The sequence below is a fragment of the Narcine bancroftii genome, chromosome 12 (genome assembly GCF_036971445.1).
Source record: "Narcine bancroftii isolate sNarBan1 chromosome 12, sNarBan1.hap1, whole genome shotgun sequence".
Taxonomy (NCBI): Eukaryota; Metazoa; Chordata; class Chondrichthyes; order Torpediniformes; family Narcinidae; genus Narcine; species Narcine bancroftii.
The window spans coordinates 7,779,623-7,797,434 of NC_091480.1; the positions used below are offsets into that span (position 1 = coordinate 7,779,623).

Sequence of the window (17,812 nt, forward strand, 5' to 3'; positions counted from 1 at the left end):
TATTTCCATTCATTTCGGTTCCTCCTATTGCTCTGCCTGGATGTCAACACAATCCCGTCTCCGTGTTTTCCCAATGCCTTTGCCAATCAGTAAATGAGACGCTGTCTGGGTTTCTGTGGATGGCTGGTGTTCAGAGAGATGGCCAAGAAGGTTTACTGGGCTGATAGCTGCAATAAAGAACTTCAGTGAAGTGACGCCTCAGGGATCATTGTTCTGGAAGCATTTGTTAAGTCATCGTGCCATCACGAAGCTGTGAGAACTCCTGCAACTGACATCATCCTTTTCCATTGTGAACAGCTGCTCAAAGGAACTGAACCAATGGGAGGCACTGACTGAGTACGGCCAGTCCAAAGGTCACGTTAACCCATACCTGGTACTCGAATGTGCTTGGAGAGTCTCTAACTGGACTGCTATGAAAGAAGCACTAGTGCAGGTAAGCAGATCTCGATACTGCACCTATCCCTATGCTACATAGCATTTGTATTTTAACATTCTTTCTGGCAAACATAGTGCTGAGGAACCAGCCCTTCGGCCCACATGTTGAACATGATATACAAATCAAACTTTGCACTTCATGGATATTCCTCCATCCATTCATTTTTGGTTGTCTATTCAGAAGTCTGTTAAGCGCCATGTATCTACTTGCACCACTCCTCCTGGCAGCCAGTTCTAGGTACCCACCCAGAGATCCTGCACATCCCTCTCAGTTACTGTTGTTGACTTGTTTTTCAAATTGCTGTGGTCCTGCAGCGAGCAATGCCTCCATTCAAGGTTGATCTCTGCAGTGGTCCATATGAATGTGGAGGATCTCGGTTGTCAATCCTGGAGCCACGGATGTGCCACAGAAATGTGGGAGAGCTGCCCAATGGCTGGAGTTTCTCTCATTTTCCTTGTTTAAGAAAATTTCATTCATTACATGATGGTAATAACCCCTCCCACACCCTCCCTCCCCAGACCCATCACCCCCCCAAATAAAATACATTAAAAAAAATATAGTAATATAAAATAAAGAAAAAGATAGATTCATGGATTGCTCGGAAGATTGTTTTCCAACACACAGGATTCCAGCAAGATTTATATGATCAATTTGTGGGGGAAAGATTAGCACAGGTCTCGAGAGGCTGGAAGAACCACTACATATTTAACCATATAACCCATATAACCATCTAACCATTTACGGAGCAGAAACAGGCCATGTTGGCCTTTCGAGTCCGCACCGGTTCACTGATTTTGTTCGCCCTCTTCAGGCATTGATTATATCTAAAATTTGCATATACGGGCTTCAAATTTGCAAAAATTTACCATATTTATTTCTCAAATTATGTGATCTTCTCCAAGGAAATACAGCTTTGAATTTCTGCTGGTGAAGAGATGGACACTTTCTTGCCCTCAGCTTGGTCGTGTCCCAAGATTCAGCCTTTTTGGGTGGATTTAGGAAATTTCTTGGAACAAGTTCCAGGCATTGTATTTCCACAGGACCCAGATTTATTTCTAATCAGAAATATAGAAGGAACAAGACCTAAGTTGAATACATAATATGAAATTTGTTAAATTAGCATTAGCAGTGGCGAGGAAGTGCATTGAAGTGACTTGGAAATCAGATTCACATTTCGGTATGGGAAGATGGAATGCAGAAATCATAGGTGCTTCCTGACATCAGTTGATGCTTAGAGGCCAAGTATGCACTGAAACTGAACATTGTGGGTGAGGCTGACAGACCCTGAATGCGGCAGTGGATTTCTGTGGCTGGGAGTCATTGGGACTTGACACCTGTTCCACATCCAGGTGTGTTCTTTAACACAAAAGTATGCTGTTTCCCAGCATGCAAGGGAAGGTTCCTGTCCTGCTGGCGGTCTTAGCCTAGTTTGGAATGGGGAGTGGGCCTTGATGGCTTCCTAGTGGTGAGGACCACCAGCACTTTCTGAGCTGCTGAATAGTCAACACTGTGCTGACATGCATTTGTTTTCCTTCTCCCATGAGTGGAGAGGTGACATGGTCCAAGGGAGGATTGTGTTTCCTGATGCTCTATTTCTTATCTGAAAATTGATTGGTATTGAGGCTAAGGCTTGTGAATAATTGGATGAACATCTGCTCATCACTAATTTGTTGTTTGTACAAGGTGCAGGCAGAGGAACGATTGAGTGTAGTTTCCGCAAGAAAACTCTGTGGGAAGTTTGATTCGTTGCTGCTCTATCTTAGCCCGTAGCCCGCATCCCTTGTTTACAGGAGGAAATGCTCACTTGGCATTCATTGCTCAGCCACAGTTGCACGAAGTAGGTGCCAAGTCACCTGGCCGTAATACAATTGTTGCCCCTGTGCTGTTGGCCCGTATTTGAACCCTGCAGCGACAAAGATGGTGCAATACATTTCCAAACCTGGGATCGATTGAGTGGTGACAGTTCCTATGCACCTGCCTCACAAGTCCATCCATGTGGTTTTGGGGAGCTTTTGAAGAATCCTCCTTGGTATCTTTTTGCGTTGCATATTGTAAACATTGTGGAGGGAATGAAATGTCCCATGTTGAATGGGATACTGATCAATTGGGCTGCTTTGTCTTGGATGGTTTCAGTTTATTGTTCTGGTGTGGTGAGAATGGTTCTTCAATGAGCAGTCTTAACAGATCACTTCTTCCATCCTACAGCCATATAAAGAAGAAAGGCAATAGCACAATTGCACAGTATAGAGTAACAACGGAGACGAAAGGTCCATCAATAGAGTGAGGGCAGCATGAGAGCACGTTCAGGAGCCTGATAGCTGCGGGGAAGAAACTGCCTTTGAGCCTGTTTGTGCCTACTTTCACACACCTGATAGAAGAAGAGTGTGTGTCTGGGGCAAAATGGGTCCATCCGTATGTGGGTTGCCTTTCCTAGGCACCGGTAGATGGAGATGGAATCCATCAGGAGAGGGAGGTTTGAGGGATATTCTGAGCTACACTCACCATCTTCTGCCGCTTCTTCCAATCTTGAGCAGAGCAGCTCCCGTCCCGTGCTGGGATGCATCCAGAAAGTCTGCTTTCAATGGTGCACCTGTGAAAGTTGCTGAGGAACATGGGGGAAGTGCTGAACTACTCCTTGGTCTTCTAAGAAAGGGAGACATTGGAAATATTTACTCCCAAGAACTTGAAGCTATCTATTCCACCTCATCTATATCAATGAACAATCTCAAAAAACAAACAAACTTGTCACACATTTTTCAAGTGGACAGGGATGGGATCTTACCCCCTCCCCTGAGGGTGTCGAGCTTCTTGAGTGGTTTTCGAGTTGGACTGTCCAGGCAAGTGGAGAGAGAGTCTTCCATCATTCCTGGTTGGGGCCTTGTAGATGGAAAGGTTTTGAGAGTCAGGGTACCCAGACTGCATGGCTTTGTTTATGTGGTTGGCCCAGTCGGGCTTCTGATCAGCTATGACCCTGTAATGTTTCTTGGCCTGCACAGAGAATCCAGCACTCCACCGAGAAGTAGTAAAGAAATCTGGTCATAACAAAATATTTAGTAGGTCACAGCCTCAGATAATTGACCTCTGTCTCTCCATCCACAGATACTGCCTAACCTTTTGAATATTTCCTGTGCAACAACTTTGTTTTACAAACAGCACCTTTTCCGCCTTTGTTAATGGGCTGTTAAACAGCAGCAGGTACATCGTATCATTAAATGGATACAGACTTATGTCAATAAGTTTTTTTTTTGATGTCACTTTTCATGGCTAGATTAAGTTCAGAGCAAGATGAGGGAGCTGATTTTCACAAAAAGCTTGCAGCTGTATTGCTGTTTATTCAGCCTCTCTGGAATTAAATTTGCTTGTTTCCATTTAATATTTCATTATTCTTACTTTTACTACCACCTGATGAGAAGCGACACCTGATAAGACTGTTGCTAAAACAATTCTGGTCAAATTCTGAAGGAGTGCAGTGTTGTTGTTTTCTCCTGAACCCCATGCTGTGCGTTCATCATTTGATTGTAAGGACTGCTATAATCTGTTATCGTTGGTTTGTTTGAAGTCATGGCTGAACAGCAGCATTTAGCACCATTGTTGATAAGTTACTGGAGGAGCATCCAGAAACCTTGACTGTTGATTCGACAATGCGAGTTCAAATCCCATCACAGCAGCTAGTAATGTGATCAAATAAATCTGGAATTTAAAAATGTATAAATATATCAAACATTTCATCTTTCAGTGAAAGGGTTTTCCATCCTTACCTAATCTGTACACAACTCCTGGTTGTGCCTTGAATGTCCATTGCATTCAAAGGCAATAAATGCTGATCTTTTCAGTGATATTTGCATATGGCAAATGTTTCAAAGCAATTTTCTATCTGTTCCCCAGAGGTTTCTCTGCAAATAAGTGCTCAGTGTCAATCACTTAAAACCAGAACCATTGGAGTTAGAAGTGTTGGTTTTGTGCCTTTCTAAAAGCATATTGGAAATAGGAGTAGAACCCACAGGACTGGGTGCATTTGCTGTACTCAATGACTTCAACTGGCTTTTCATTAGCCTCTTGGTTGGCTTACAGTTTTGATGGGAAGGTATAGCACAGAAACAATCCCTTAATCCATGGAATTTACAAATCAGCCATCTTTCATTTTATACTAATCCCTCATATTCCTATTTTATTTAATTCTCTTCACACTGTTATCAAATTCCCACCCCCAGACTCTACCGCTCGCCTACACACTAGGGGCAAATGAACCTACCCACCATAACCTTTTGGGAGTTGAGAGGAAACCGGAGCACCCAGTAGAAATCCAGGCACTCACAGGGAGAAGGTGCAAACTCTGCCCAAGAGGTCAGGATTGAACCCAAGTCTCTGGGCTCTGAGCCAACACTTCTACAGGGTGTGCCACTGGACAGCTGGCGCAGCAGGTGGTGCCGCTGCCTTGCAAAATGCAAAATCTGTGTGGACATATCAAGGTAAATGACAGCAGGAGTAGATGGGATTTTAAAGAAGGCTTATGGTACATTTGCCTTCATCAGTCAGGGCATTGAGTATACAAGTTGGCAAGTTATGTTGACGCTGCATCACCTATTGGTTGGGCCACATTTGGAATATTGTCTGCCATTCTGGTCATCACAGTACAGGAAGGATGTGGAGGCTTTGGAGGGGGTGCAGGAGGTTCACCAGCGGTTTGCCTGGAGTAGAGAGTGTCAACTCTCAGGGGAGGTTGGGCAAAGTTGGATTGTTTCCCTGGAGCGTGAGAGGTTGATGGACAATCCAGTAGAAGTTTATAAAATGATGAGAAGCTTTCTTCCAGCATTAATGTGTCAAATATAGGAGGGAGATTGAAAACTTGGCTGAATGGTGCACCAACGACAACTTTGCACTGAATCTCACCAAAACCAAGGAGCTGACGGTTGGCTTAGAAAAGGAAAACCAGAGGTAGACAATCCCGAGATCATTGGGGGATCAGAGGCGGAGAGGATGAGAAAATTTAAGTTCTTGGGAGTAATACCTTTAAAGTGAGAGGAAGAAGGTTTTAAGGAGATTTGTGTGGTTGGGTGTCTTGAACAGGCTGTCTAGGGAGGTGGTGAAAGAAGATGCAACAACAACATTCAAGAGGAGTTTGAACAGACATATAAACAGGCAGGGAATGGAGGATCATGATTCATGTCTATGCAGATAGGATTAGTTGAATCTGGTATCATGGTCATTGTGGGCTGAAGGGCCTTTGCTCTGTTGTACATTTGGGTGTTCTATAATTCAATAACCTCCTTCAAGTCGTGATAAGGAAGAAACTTATGTTCTCTTGATCTGGATTCCCAAATGTAATAGTTCCTCTTGTACTATTATATATTCACCTGAACCACCTGGTTGAGATCATCCTTCCCTCAAGGAAATGCCAGTCTTTTCTCTGCAACCTGGCTACAACGTTAACCGTTTTTCCCCCCACCCCCCCATTATAATTCTAGCCACCGATCTTCATGAGATCTGATGTCCAGATTGGAACTCAGTGCTTCCTATTCAACATAAAGATCCTTTGTACAACTGCACCATGACATCTTATCCCTGTTACAGCATTTGTAGTCTCTCTTGTTTACCTGATATGGTGAGACAACATTGCGTGTAATAAACTACAAAAGATCACCAATCAATTAATGTGGAGATGACTTGTGAAAATCCCCACGTGATACGTTTAAACAGAATAATTTTGCATCCAGAGTATCTCTTCTTGTGTGCTCATTTGTCATGACTTTATGCTGCTTGTGTGTAGGACCTTGAAGTGTATGCTCCTGAGACTGTCAGAACTTCCTTCTTTGGGTTCTAAATTTAGTTCGTCACAGATCTCTGCTCCCTTCCATTTAAATCTCTCAAAGCAGTGTTGCCAGTTCTTTTTTTTTGTTGTTTGGGGAGAATGAGTAAATTCAGCCAGTTACCTAGAGAAGGAGCTCGGGATGAATTCTCCAGCAAGGACATTCTATGCGCACCAGCTGCCTGATCAGAGTTTCTCCTCACTTTAACAATCTCTTATTGCCTTCTTTTTTATTTTGGATGATGAAATAAGTGCTCTCTGTAGAAGAGTCTTCAGTATGTTGGGCAGGCGAAGGAGAATCACCCCACTGACTTTGATTAAAAATAAAAATGATGCAGATTCTCCCACTCCCTTTCCCTCCATATTGCTCCACCACTGACCTTTGAATAAACGAAGGGCAATATATTTGAAGATCTGCAAAGCCTTCTCAAAGAAAATCACCTCATTATGACTAAATTGGTTGTTTGAAGGCACTGTTGATCTGCAAGTAGGGAGCAGGGAGGTGAACACTCAGCCCATCTAGTCTGCTCTGGACTTTCTCATCTACCCAATGGTCACCTCTCTCGCCCCTTGATCATCAAGAATCTTTTGGTCTTTGCCTGAAAAATATCAAGGAAACAGTTCCTGAAAAGGCAGTGGAAGCAAAAATCAAATCCTCTGAGAGCAAAAGAAATCCCTCCACCCATGAAATCCCTCTTCCCTTCTGACCTTTACACGTTGACCCTGCATTTTTAAATAGTGATGCCTTCCTCTACTTTCTCCCTCCACATCCACCCAAACAAAACCCCTTCGGGATCCGATTGGTCCTGGAACTTTTTCCTTTTCAGTGTACGATCCGTTCCATTTTCAGGTTGATGGTGGATCTGCTTCGGCCAGCCTTTCAGTTGATGGTGGATCTGCTTCGGCCAGCCTTTCAGTTGATGTTGGATCTGCTTCGGCCAGCCTTTCAGTTGCTGCAGGAACTCAGAATTCATTGTTTTGTGGCAGAGTCACAGTCCCAAAATTCATTTCAACCACCTTACAAAAGTTAATAAAATTAGTGCACGAAAAATCAAAGTAAGGCAGTATCTTTGGTTCATTGGTTATTCAGGAATCAGATGGCATTGGGGAATAAGCCATCCTTATGCCTCTGGGTGTTCATCTTTGGGCTCCTGTATCTTTTTACTGATGGTAGCAGAATGAAGAGGGCATGGACTGGGTGGTGGAAGTCTTTGAGGATAGAGGCTGCTTTCTTAAGACACTGCCTCTTGTAGATGTGTTGAATTGTTTCTGCCTAGATTTTTCTAGTTTGAATAATTCCCCTTTAGTTCTACACCTCTGTCAAAACTTCTACTGGACAATTGTACATTTGAGTAGATAGAAACTGTTGCTTTGTGTGGAGGAACTCCAGTAAATTAGAGGAGATTAGGACCATCTGTGCTACTGAGGTTTGGGAATGTTCCTGAAGGTTGATGTATTCCCTTGACAGTATGCGGCACATTTTATCTCAATCGTGCATCTTGCCTCACCAAGATCATCAGCCAGCCATTTACACTGACACTATTTAATTCTCCCCACATTTCCATTACTTTCTCCCACACTCAACCTCTGACCTATACACCAGGGAGTGGGGGGGGGGGGGTTCATTTACAGTGACCAATTTACATCTCATCAGCATGTTTATGGGATGTGGGAGCACCTGAGGTGGGGGTGGGTATCTCACACGGTCACGGAGAGTATGCAAATTTCACGTGGGCACCACCCCAGGTCAGGATTGAACCTGGGTCACCGATCCTGTGAGGTAGCCCCAAGTGCCACCCGTGGAACGTCCTCGTTAAATAGTGATCAACATTCCCGCCTGTCATGCAGGAAACTGGGGTTTAATTCCCCAACGGGGAGAGCGATTTTTTTTTTTTTTCCTTTTTTTTTTCTCTATCATACCTGACAAAGGTTCCAGGCTTGAAACGTTGGCTACCCCTTTCCTTCCTACTGCATGACCGGGCATTTCCTCAGCACGTTTGTGTATTGTGTGAAACTTCCCCCTTCCACAAGTAAGATTGCAGATTATACCAGGTCAGATGTTTTGAAGTGCATTGTGTGCTCTAACATTTTACTCCTACCACCTTCCCATCCCATGAGAAGTAGCCGCTAAATGTTCTGTTTGATTACCACATAGGTGGAGCTGAGCTGCCCGAAGGAGATGGCCTGGAAGGTTAACATGTACCGAGGCTATCTGGCAATCTGCCACCCTGAAGAACAGCAGCTCAACTTCATTGAGCGTCTGGTGGAGATGGCCAGCAGCCTCGCAATCCGGGAATGGCGGAGACTTCCACACATTGTCTCCCATGTGCACACGCCATTGCTTCAGGTGAGAACTCCCTTCTGCTATCTCTGTGTGTGTGATAATGCTGGACAACAATTTTTTTTTCCTCAAAAGTTTTGCTTCCTGAAATAGAATTGGGGATTATGATAGTCAACTTCAAGCTGAACGGAAAGATAATTTCAGATATGCTGTATCATGTAGGAAATGGAAGAAGCATTAAATTAACTTGCATAAAATGTACCTGCGAGTACCTCTGAGCCAAGCTCTTAGGTTGACTGCACGTGTTGAACAACAAATGTGAGGAGACCAGGGTTTGTCTTGGTCACAAATTTTACAACTGAAGTGTAGCTCATAGGCTTTGTTAATAAGTGCAGTCATGCTGTGTCTTTGAGCCTTAAGCTGATTCTCGCCACAAATGTACAGAAAGTATCGCAGCTGTTATAACATGAATGAGACATTTCTGCTGTATTGAATCATCCTGAAGACAATAAATGCTATTGTTAAGTGCACTGGCTATCCTATTGCCTGAAGAACACATGTATCAATCTATATCAATGTAATGAACAGCATCTGTATATGTGAGTGACTTTTATAGCCTGTCTGCATTTATCCTGACTAAACATGCCCTGGCCTAAGGCAACATTTCAATTAAAAAAAACACTTGCATCACACCTGGACTGAGTGCATGCCCAGCATGCTTGGACTGACCAAATCCACTTGCTTTGTGGACAATATATTAATAGGCTTAAAATATGACCAAAAATAGGTTACATTTTAAAAAATGGTACGTGATCGGAACATTTCAAGGTGATCAGCAGCTCAAAAGCCATAAAACACACCCAAAAGTGTTCAGGAAGCAAAATCTCCGTTGTCCTGTGTAATTGTTCCATTTTAAAATATTGCTCAACCTTCTCAGCTAAACCAAAAATTAACACATTATTAATGCGGAATTGTAATTACTGTTGTGTTTATTTGATTCCTTGTATTCCATCTTTCTTTACTCACCATTATCTGATGGATTTGGGATTGCCCTCTTTGCCTCCGAGAGCATTGCTAATGTTGACATCTTGTACTTAAGAAGAGAAGAAATTTTTTTCTCTCTGCAGTGAAAGAGTTTTAAAACAATGATCCAGCATTGTGGATACATAATGAATTGGAACAAAGAAGCTGGCACCTCGCTCCATCAGACTGCTCTGTGATCTCGTTCTGTGTTCTTCAAAATTATTAATCTCAGATTTAGAATCAACTTTGATTCTTCTTGGGGAGAGTTTCAAACTTCTTCCACCATCTTTAGGCAGAAGTTTTTTTATTCCCATCATCAATCTTTGAAGGACATGGCTCTTAATTCTTAGGCTTCATTACTGAATAGCAGAATTCTAAATCAGGAAAAACTTTTATTCTGTCCCTTCCCTTTCAAATCCCACCAATATCTTGAAAATTTAAATATTCTAAATTTTTAAGAATGCAACATTGGCCTATTAATCTTGTCCCAAGAAGCCTGGTATCATGTTGGCCATTTCTTATTGCATTTCCTTCAAGCCTTTGGCCTGTATTCATTGGAATTTAGAAAAATGAGGGGATTCCAACGTTGAAAGCCATGGTTGTTTCTTATGGGGGAGAGTTTAGGACAAGAGGGCACAACTTTAGGATTGAAGGGGGTCTGCTTAGAACAGAAATACGTAGGGATTTCTTCAGCCAGAAGGCGTTGAATCTGTGATATTTGTTGCCTCAGGCGGATGTGGAGTTCAAGTCATTAAGGCAGAGAGTGATAGTTTCTTGATTAGCCAGGGCATCAAAGGTTATGGGGAGAAGGCCGGGCAGTGGGGCTGAGTGGGGAAAATGGATCAACCCGTGATTAAATAGTGGGGCTGAATAGTCTGTTTCTGCTCCTGTATCTTACGGTGTTAAATGTATGGTTCAGTAGCTGGAAGATCCTTCATTCTCTAGTACTACTGTCTTAATTATTTTCTACTCCTATAAGTGAGAATTTAATGATTGTTGCAATCATGTACGGGTGTGGACAGTTAGCCGCGGATCCTACCTTTCCATTCCAAAAGACTTGCAGCTTTTTTGCCCTCAGAATGATGCATTGTTTTGTGACCTCTAATCCTGATAGAATTGTGCTTGCCTTGCAGGCAGCTCAGCAGATCATTGAACTGCAGGAAGCAGCTCAAATAAATGCCGGTTTACAGCCTGCGAATTTGGGGAGAAACACCAGTTTACACGACATGAAGACTGTGGTGAAGACTTGGAGGAACCGGCTGCCTATTGTCTCGGACGACCTTTCTCACTGGAGCAGCATCTTCATGTGGAGGCAGCATCATTACCAAGGTATTTCCCTGACATTCTGGACCCTTGGTGCGGGGTGGGGGGTGGTGGGTGGGGGTGCGGAGCAGTCATTCAATTGAAGTTTACACGACGTTGGGGAAGCAGATAGAATTCAAAGAGCTATTTACGCTGAGAGGCCTATTATAAAAATTCAGTCCCAACAGGAAGTATTTCTTCTTGCTTTTATAGTAGAAATGTAATGACGATGAGTTTATAGTCATATACATTTGTACAAGGTACATGCTCACTGAAATTCTTACTGGCTGCAGCCAAACAGGTACTTTTTAACAACTAAAGTAATAAACTTGATTGAATTAAAAGAGTCAATAAAAATTCACTGTAATCATCATGGAAAAACGTGACCTGCACTAATGCAGACTGTACTGCCAGGGTCGTCCATGGTTCGTGTACCAAGGAAAGGCTGCTAGCTTTTGGACAGAAATGGTTCTTGAATCCAGATATGCTGGTTTTCAAGCTTTTCAGACTCTTCTGCACGAAGGTAGCAACGAGAAGAATTTGGATGGTGGGGGTCGTTTGCTCCCTGGCTGCCTCACATTGATGTCTGCAGTGAATGGGAGGTCAGAGCCTGTCATGGACCTGGCTGTGTTTGCATTCTTTGGCACTTGAATTCGAACTGACCAATCAGTTTGCTTTCCAAATTTTTCAACAACTTCCAAAAGTAAGATGATACTTGGGCTAAGGTTAACAGTAAATTGAAAGTTTGATAGATTTTTGTCAGAGGTGAGGAAGGACATGAAAATTGGGCAGGTGTATGGAGTTGGTCATATCAGCCCTTATTCAATAAAGGAATAAACTGACAGGAGGGCTTCATGGTTTAAATATTGGGGCAAAATCTGGCTGCTGCTTGACCTAATGAGTACTTTCGGTCTTGATTTCAGATTTGCAACATCTGTGGCATTTTTGCTCAGTAATTTCTGGGTTGCTCCATGTTAATATACCTGCTAGCGTTTCAGTGACTTTTCCAACACCCGGATTGCAGAGAAGTGTAAGGACGAGATAGCAATTGGTGGTGAGCAGGGTACCGTAGGGGTTGGTGCTGGGCCCGCAACTGTTCACAATATACATTAATGATCTGCAAGAGTGGACAGAGTGTTGTGTATCTAAGTTTGCTTATAATAGTACATTGAGTGGAAAAGCAACTTTTGCAGAGGGTATGGAGAGTCTGCAGAGAGTTATAAACAGGTGAAGTGAGTGGGCAAGGATCTGGCAGATGGAGTACAACGTTGGTAAATATGAGTTCATCTACTTTGGAAGGAAAAATGGAAGATCGGAACGTTATTTAAATCATAAGCAATTGCAGCGTGTTGCCGTGCAGAAAATCTTGGGAGTGCGTGTGCATGAATCACGAAAGGCTGGTTTGCAGGTGCAGCAGGCTATCAAGAAAGTAAATGGAATATTGGCCTTCATTGTTGGAAGGATTAAACTTAATAGTTGGGACATTATGCTGCAACTGTGCAGAGTACTGGTGAGGCTGCATCTGGAGAACTGCATGCAGTTCTGGTCTCCTTACTTGAGGAAGGATGCGCTGGCTTTGGAGCAGAGCTGAGGGGGTTCACCAGGTTGATTCCAGAGATGAGGGGGTTGGTCTATGACGAGAACTGGAATTTAGAAAAATGAGAGTGGATCATATAGAAACATTTAAAATTATGAAAAGCATAGGTAAGTTGTTTCCATTGGTGGGGGAGAGCAGAACTAGGGGACATAGCTTCAAGTTTCAGGGTAGTAGATTTAGGATGATGAGGAGGAACTGCTTTTCCCAGAGGGGGGTGAATCTATGGAATCTGCTGCCCATTGAAGCAGTGGAGGCGACCTCAGTAAATTTAAGACAAGGTTGGATAGATTTTTACATGATGAAGGAAATGGGGAAAAGGCAGGTTGGTGGAGATGAGCCTATCATCAGATCAGCCATGATATCATTGAATGGCGGAGCAGGCTCGATGGGCCGGATGGCCGATCTGCTGAGTTTCTCTAGTATTGTGTTTTTACTTTAACCACGGTGTTTGCAGACTTCTGTGTTTTATTTCTTTTGTTCTAATTTCAGGAATACAGATGGTTTTTCATATTTTTTTGTAATGTGGAATGGTGATTGAATTTTTTTTATATACATCAGCCAAAGCGTGTATTACATGAACTATTTGGTCTAACAATGAGTTTATTGTCATATACATAAGTACAATGTACACAAATTCGTACTTGCAGCCACAGAAGTACCTTTTAAAAAAAAAAAACAACCATAATTATATGCAGTAAATTAACTTCATATGGAAAGAGATGATAAATATATAAGATAGGTAATGATATTCACAGTTACAGTTAGTGCAAGAGAAAAAAAGTTTGGTAAATTAAATAGTGCATTTGTGCGGAGAGGTCTTTTTGTGTCCTGGAGTAGTTTAGTGTTAGGGTAGTGAGGCAAGGTTCAAGAGTCTAGTAGTCATTGGAAACAAACTGTTCTTGAACCTAGTGGTTCAGACTTTTGTACCTTCTGCCTGAAGGTAGCAGTGAAAAGAGATTGTGACCTCGGTGATGGAGACCTTTATGATTTTGGCTGCCTTTTTGAGGCAGCCTTCTTGATGTCTGCAGTGGATGAGAAATCTCTCATGTGGAAGATTAAAGAGTGATGCAAACAAGGTGCTTTATGAAATTAACTGAGTTGGGTAGAGGCATGTGAGAACTGGTTTCCTTTGGGAAAGTTTGGAACATGGGGTTATTGCTTTAAAGTAGGATTGGGGTGACTATGCTGGGCATATGAGAGAGGTTACAGTGAAATAAATGTGTCCCTGAGCAGGCACACACACATTGTGGGTAAAATAGAGGCAGGAGGCTCAGAAGTCATGTCAGGAAGGACCGCCTCTCAGAAAGATTGCGTGAAAATATGAAAAAAATCCCCCTTTCCATCAAAGAGTTGGAATGGTGACCGAAAATGTCAAATCTGAATATTATTGTTTTCACTTGGGTAAAAAAAACCCAAGTTTTAAAGCACAGATAAGTCACAATCTAATTGAATTGTGAAACCAAACTATAGGAGCCCAAAGGTTGGCTTCTAGCCCGTACTGGAGCTGCTTACCCACTTGCTGACTGCCAAGGCCATCAGCTAAATTAAAAATCAGCTCGCTTGCCCTTCACTCATCCTGGGGTCCATCGGTCCAAACTGTGGACGTGGTCTGTGAGCAGCAGATTGCTAAGACCCTCCTTGGGTGTCACCCTGACCAAACGCTCAGTTGAAAGTGTCACTGGGATTTAATGAAGATGTGAGTGTTCAATGAAGGAGGAAGAAGATCAATGGGGATGATGCACCCAGCTGGGTGCGGGGTCGGTCCTGTGCTTGTTTGTTCTGTGGACTCCAGTTCAGCTCGTATCCTGGCAGCATGTCGTCATTCAGCTCCACATGTTCTTTGTGCATCTTCTCCACACCTTCCCTGCTTGGCCAAGTGCGACAGAAACTGTCATTCAGTTTCCAGTCACACATAAATCTAAATGTGTTTCTGCGATAAGTAAATAACTGTAAAATTTAAAATACCTTAATGAAGGGCCTCAGGGCCCAAACAGTTATGTATCTTTATCTTTGCTGTGTGACTTGCTGAGTTTCTCCAGTATTTTTTTTGTGTAAACCTCATTCACAGTATCTTCAGATTTTCATGCTTAACTTAGAAAAATAGAAACATAGAAGATAGGAGCGGGAGTAGGTCATTCGACCCTTCGAGCCTGCTCCGCCATTCAATGAGATCATGGCTGATCTTAAAGTTCAGTACCCCGTCCCCGCCTTCTCTCCGTAACCTTTAATATACTGAAGAAATAGATCTAATTCCCTTTTAAATATATTTAATGAACCTGCCTCTACTGCTCTCTGTGGCAATGAATTCCACAGATTTACCACCCTCTGGGTCAAGAAATTCCTCCTCATCTCGGTCCTAAATGGTTTGCCTATTATCCTCAAACCATGGCCCCAGGTTCTGGATTTTCCCATCATCTGCATCCATTCTGTCCAGTCCTGCCAGAATTTTATAGGTCTCTATGAGATCCCCTCTCAATCTTCTAAACTCCAGCGAGTACAATCCCAATTTGCGCAATCTTTCCTCCTAAGTCATTCCTGCCATTCCAGGTATCAGCCTGGTGAATCGCCTCTGCACTCCCTCCATTGCAAGAACATCCTTCCTTCGATAAGGTGACCAAAACTGCACACAATACTCCAGGTGGGGTCTCACCAAGGCCCTGTACAGCTGCAGTAAGGTATCCTTGTTCCTAGACTCCATCCCTCTTGATATGAAGGCCAACATCCCATTTGCCTTTTTAACCACCTGCTGTACCTGCATGCTCGCCTTCAGAGACTGGTGTACAAGTACCCCTAGGTCTCTCTGCACTTCCCCATCTCTTAATCTATTTAAAATTTAAAAACTTGGTGTTGCTGCTTCCCATTGTAACCCAGCACCTTGTGACATTTGGATGCATTTTAAAGACCAAAATAATCTAAAATGAAATCTAACATGTATTACAAAGTCCAAAAATCCAGACTGCTCGTGATTGAGTTGGTCCGGATTTTCGGATTCTCAGGCAGTACTTTTAAAATTCAAATTAAAAGCCGAATAAAGAAGAAATGAACAGGTAAATTTTGATAGTTTATTCATTAGCATTATTCATCAAAACGAGCAGTTTTAAAGAGAAATGAAATCAACACGGGACAAAAATGTAAATGTAATATTTTTTCACAACAAAAAAGAGCAAGTAATGCTTGAAATTATGTTTAAAAAAAGAAAAATATAGTACAGTATCCAAATGAATTTCCTGGTGAGAAGATTAAGTGTGGTCGCTTGTTGCTGCTGTTCATCTGTGGCACTTATGCAAGCCCGCTAAATTTAAAAAGTTTGAGAATTTTTGAGGTCTGGATTCTCAGGTAGTCCAGATTTCTGGCATCTGGATTTTCGGACTTCTACTGTATAAAGAGTAATGCCAAATTTAATGTAAAGATTAAGAACTGACTTTTTTTAAACAAATATCGGAATCAAAGAGTGAAGTTGTGAAGAATTGATACTAATTTCTGCAGCTATTTTGATATTTATTAAGCTATTCTTCATTTGAACTAATCGATGTTGCCCTGGTCCATTCAGCCTCTTGTGCAGAATCAATTTAGTTGGCAAATGCTGCTCAATCTTTTGGAAGGAGTTAACTTCGTTCTGTACTCAGTTTAAAAATAGGGAGTGAGCTGACCCAAATGACTTACAGCATTCAGCTACGCCTGACTTTCTCTGAGGTTTGCATTTAAATTATGCTTTTGGTGACCTCATGGTGACTCTAAGTGCAGTATTCTAGTGGAGCACTTCTAAAGAGTGGTCACCGTCAGTGTTAGAGGGAATAGAAGAACTAGATGCTGTTGCAGTTTTTATATTTTGCTGGGGACACAATCACGTTAACAAGCAGAGCTGTTTTGTACGCTGATTCAATCTTACGGGTTCTTTTTCTGCTTTGGCTAACCTCGGCTCCCAATCCTAACCAGATAGAAGCAAAAAAAAAACCAAATGCTAGAGAAACCAGCAGGTCAGGCAGCATTGATGGAAGGCAAAGGATAGCCAACGTTTCAAACCTAAATACCATCGGGAAGAGGAAGAACTGGGCACATGGCCGAATAAAAGGGTGGAGAGAAGGGGAGGAGCATGGTGATAGGCAAATGCAGGTTGGGAGGGGAATGGGGAAAAAAATAAGCTAGGAGGTGATAGGAGGAACAGATAGAGGGCTGAGGAAGATGCATTCTGATAGGTGGAAGAAAGGAAGGGGAGGGGCTAGGGAGCTAGAGGAAGGAAGGTGTGAGTGGCAGGCAGGTAGAGAGGGTAGGGAGGGGAAAGAGAAGGAGGAATGGTGCCAGGAAGATGGGGGAAAGCTAATGGGAGGGGGCTGTGTTGAGAAAAGAAAGGGGTGGTTTCTGGAAATCAGAGAGGTTGATGTTGATGCTATCTGCTTGGAGTCTGCCAAGATGGAAAATGAGGTGTTGCTCCTCCATTTTTCCAGTGGCCTCTGTCTGGTGTGAGAGAGGGAGGTGGATTCATGTGGCTGGTCACTGGGAGCTCGTGGATGTTGCTGTGGACAGAGCGAAGTGACTTAACAAAGCGATTATTTCCCCCCCCCCCCCCCCCCCCCCCAAAATTAGCAGGTCATGCAGCATCAGTGGGATAAAAAGAATTGTCGAGATTTTGGGTCAGAACCCTTCAAGAAACATCGACCTTTCTTCTCTCACTCATGCTGCTCAACTGCTGAGTTCCTCCAACAGGTTCCAGCATCTGGTGTCCCCATCTGGATAAGGCTGGGACTGCTGCTAAACTGGAAGTAAGGAAACTGAATCCAGCCTAACAATTGGGAGAATGAGTACAAGCTACGCTGAACCTTCCAGTGGTTCTCAACCAGTGGGCCACAGTATGTTTCCACGGGCTCTTTCAAAATGTTAAATAAACTTCTTTAAATTAGATAAAGGTGTGTTCCTTACAGAGCTGCCTTTGACTTGAAAATATTGCTCAGTCATTTGCCACTTGTGGGCCATGGCATGTTAGGCCAGAGGCCAGATGGGCCTTAGACCGAGAAAGGTTGAGAACCACTGTGTTCAACCAAAGCTTCCTCCTTCACACAAGGTGACATGCATCCCCAGCAAACTGTTCAGGTTATATGTTCATTGAAAACTTCAAAAGCGATATTGAAGGTTGGAATGTTGGACAGGGCTGGTAGATGCAGATGATTAGATTGCGGAGCCTTTTCGAGGGGTTGGGTGGCTTCTAATAACAACTGCAATGTTTTCTTTGCAAGATGAGCTTGCTGGTTCCTTTTCGCAAAAAAAGAGTTTTTATTTTGGGGAAAAGAGTAAGATTAGAAGCTGTAATTGAATAGTTTGACCACAGCACACTCCAGGAGACTTGCTACTTTTCACATTTCCATTCATTGC

At 42.9% G+C, this 17,812-nt stretch overlaps 1 protein-coding gene across 4 annotated transcripts in view; it reads left to right on the top strand.

The window, feature by feature from the left end:
- trrap (transformation/transcription domain-associated protein) overlaps positions 1-17,812 on the top strand; it is a 228,147-nt gene that overhangs the window by 154,720 nt on the left and 55,615 nt on the right. For all 4 annotated transcript variants that reach the window (XM_069906478.1, XM_069906479.1, XM_069906482.1 and 1 more), the window contains 3 exons: positions 298-433; positions 8,398-8,589; positions 10,680-10,875. In XM_069906478.1, coding sequence (XP_069762579.1) covers positions 298-433; positions 8,398-8,589; positions 10,680-10,875 — 524 coding nt within the window. The remainder of the gene's footprint in view (positions 1-297; positions 434-8,397; positions 8,590-10,679; positions 10,876-17,812) is intronic.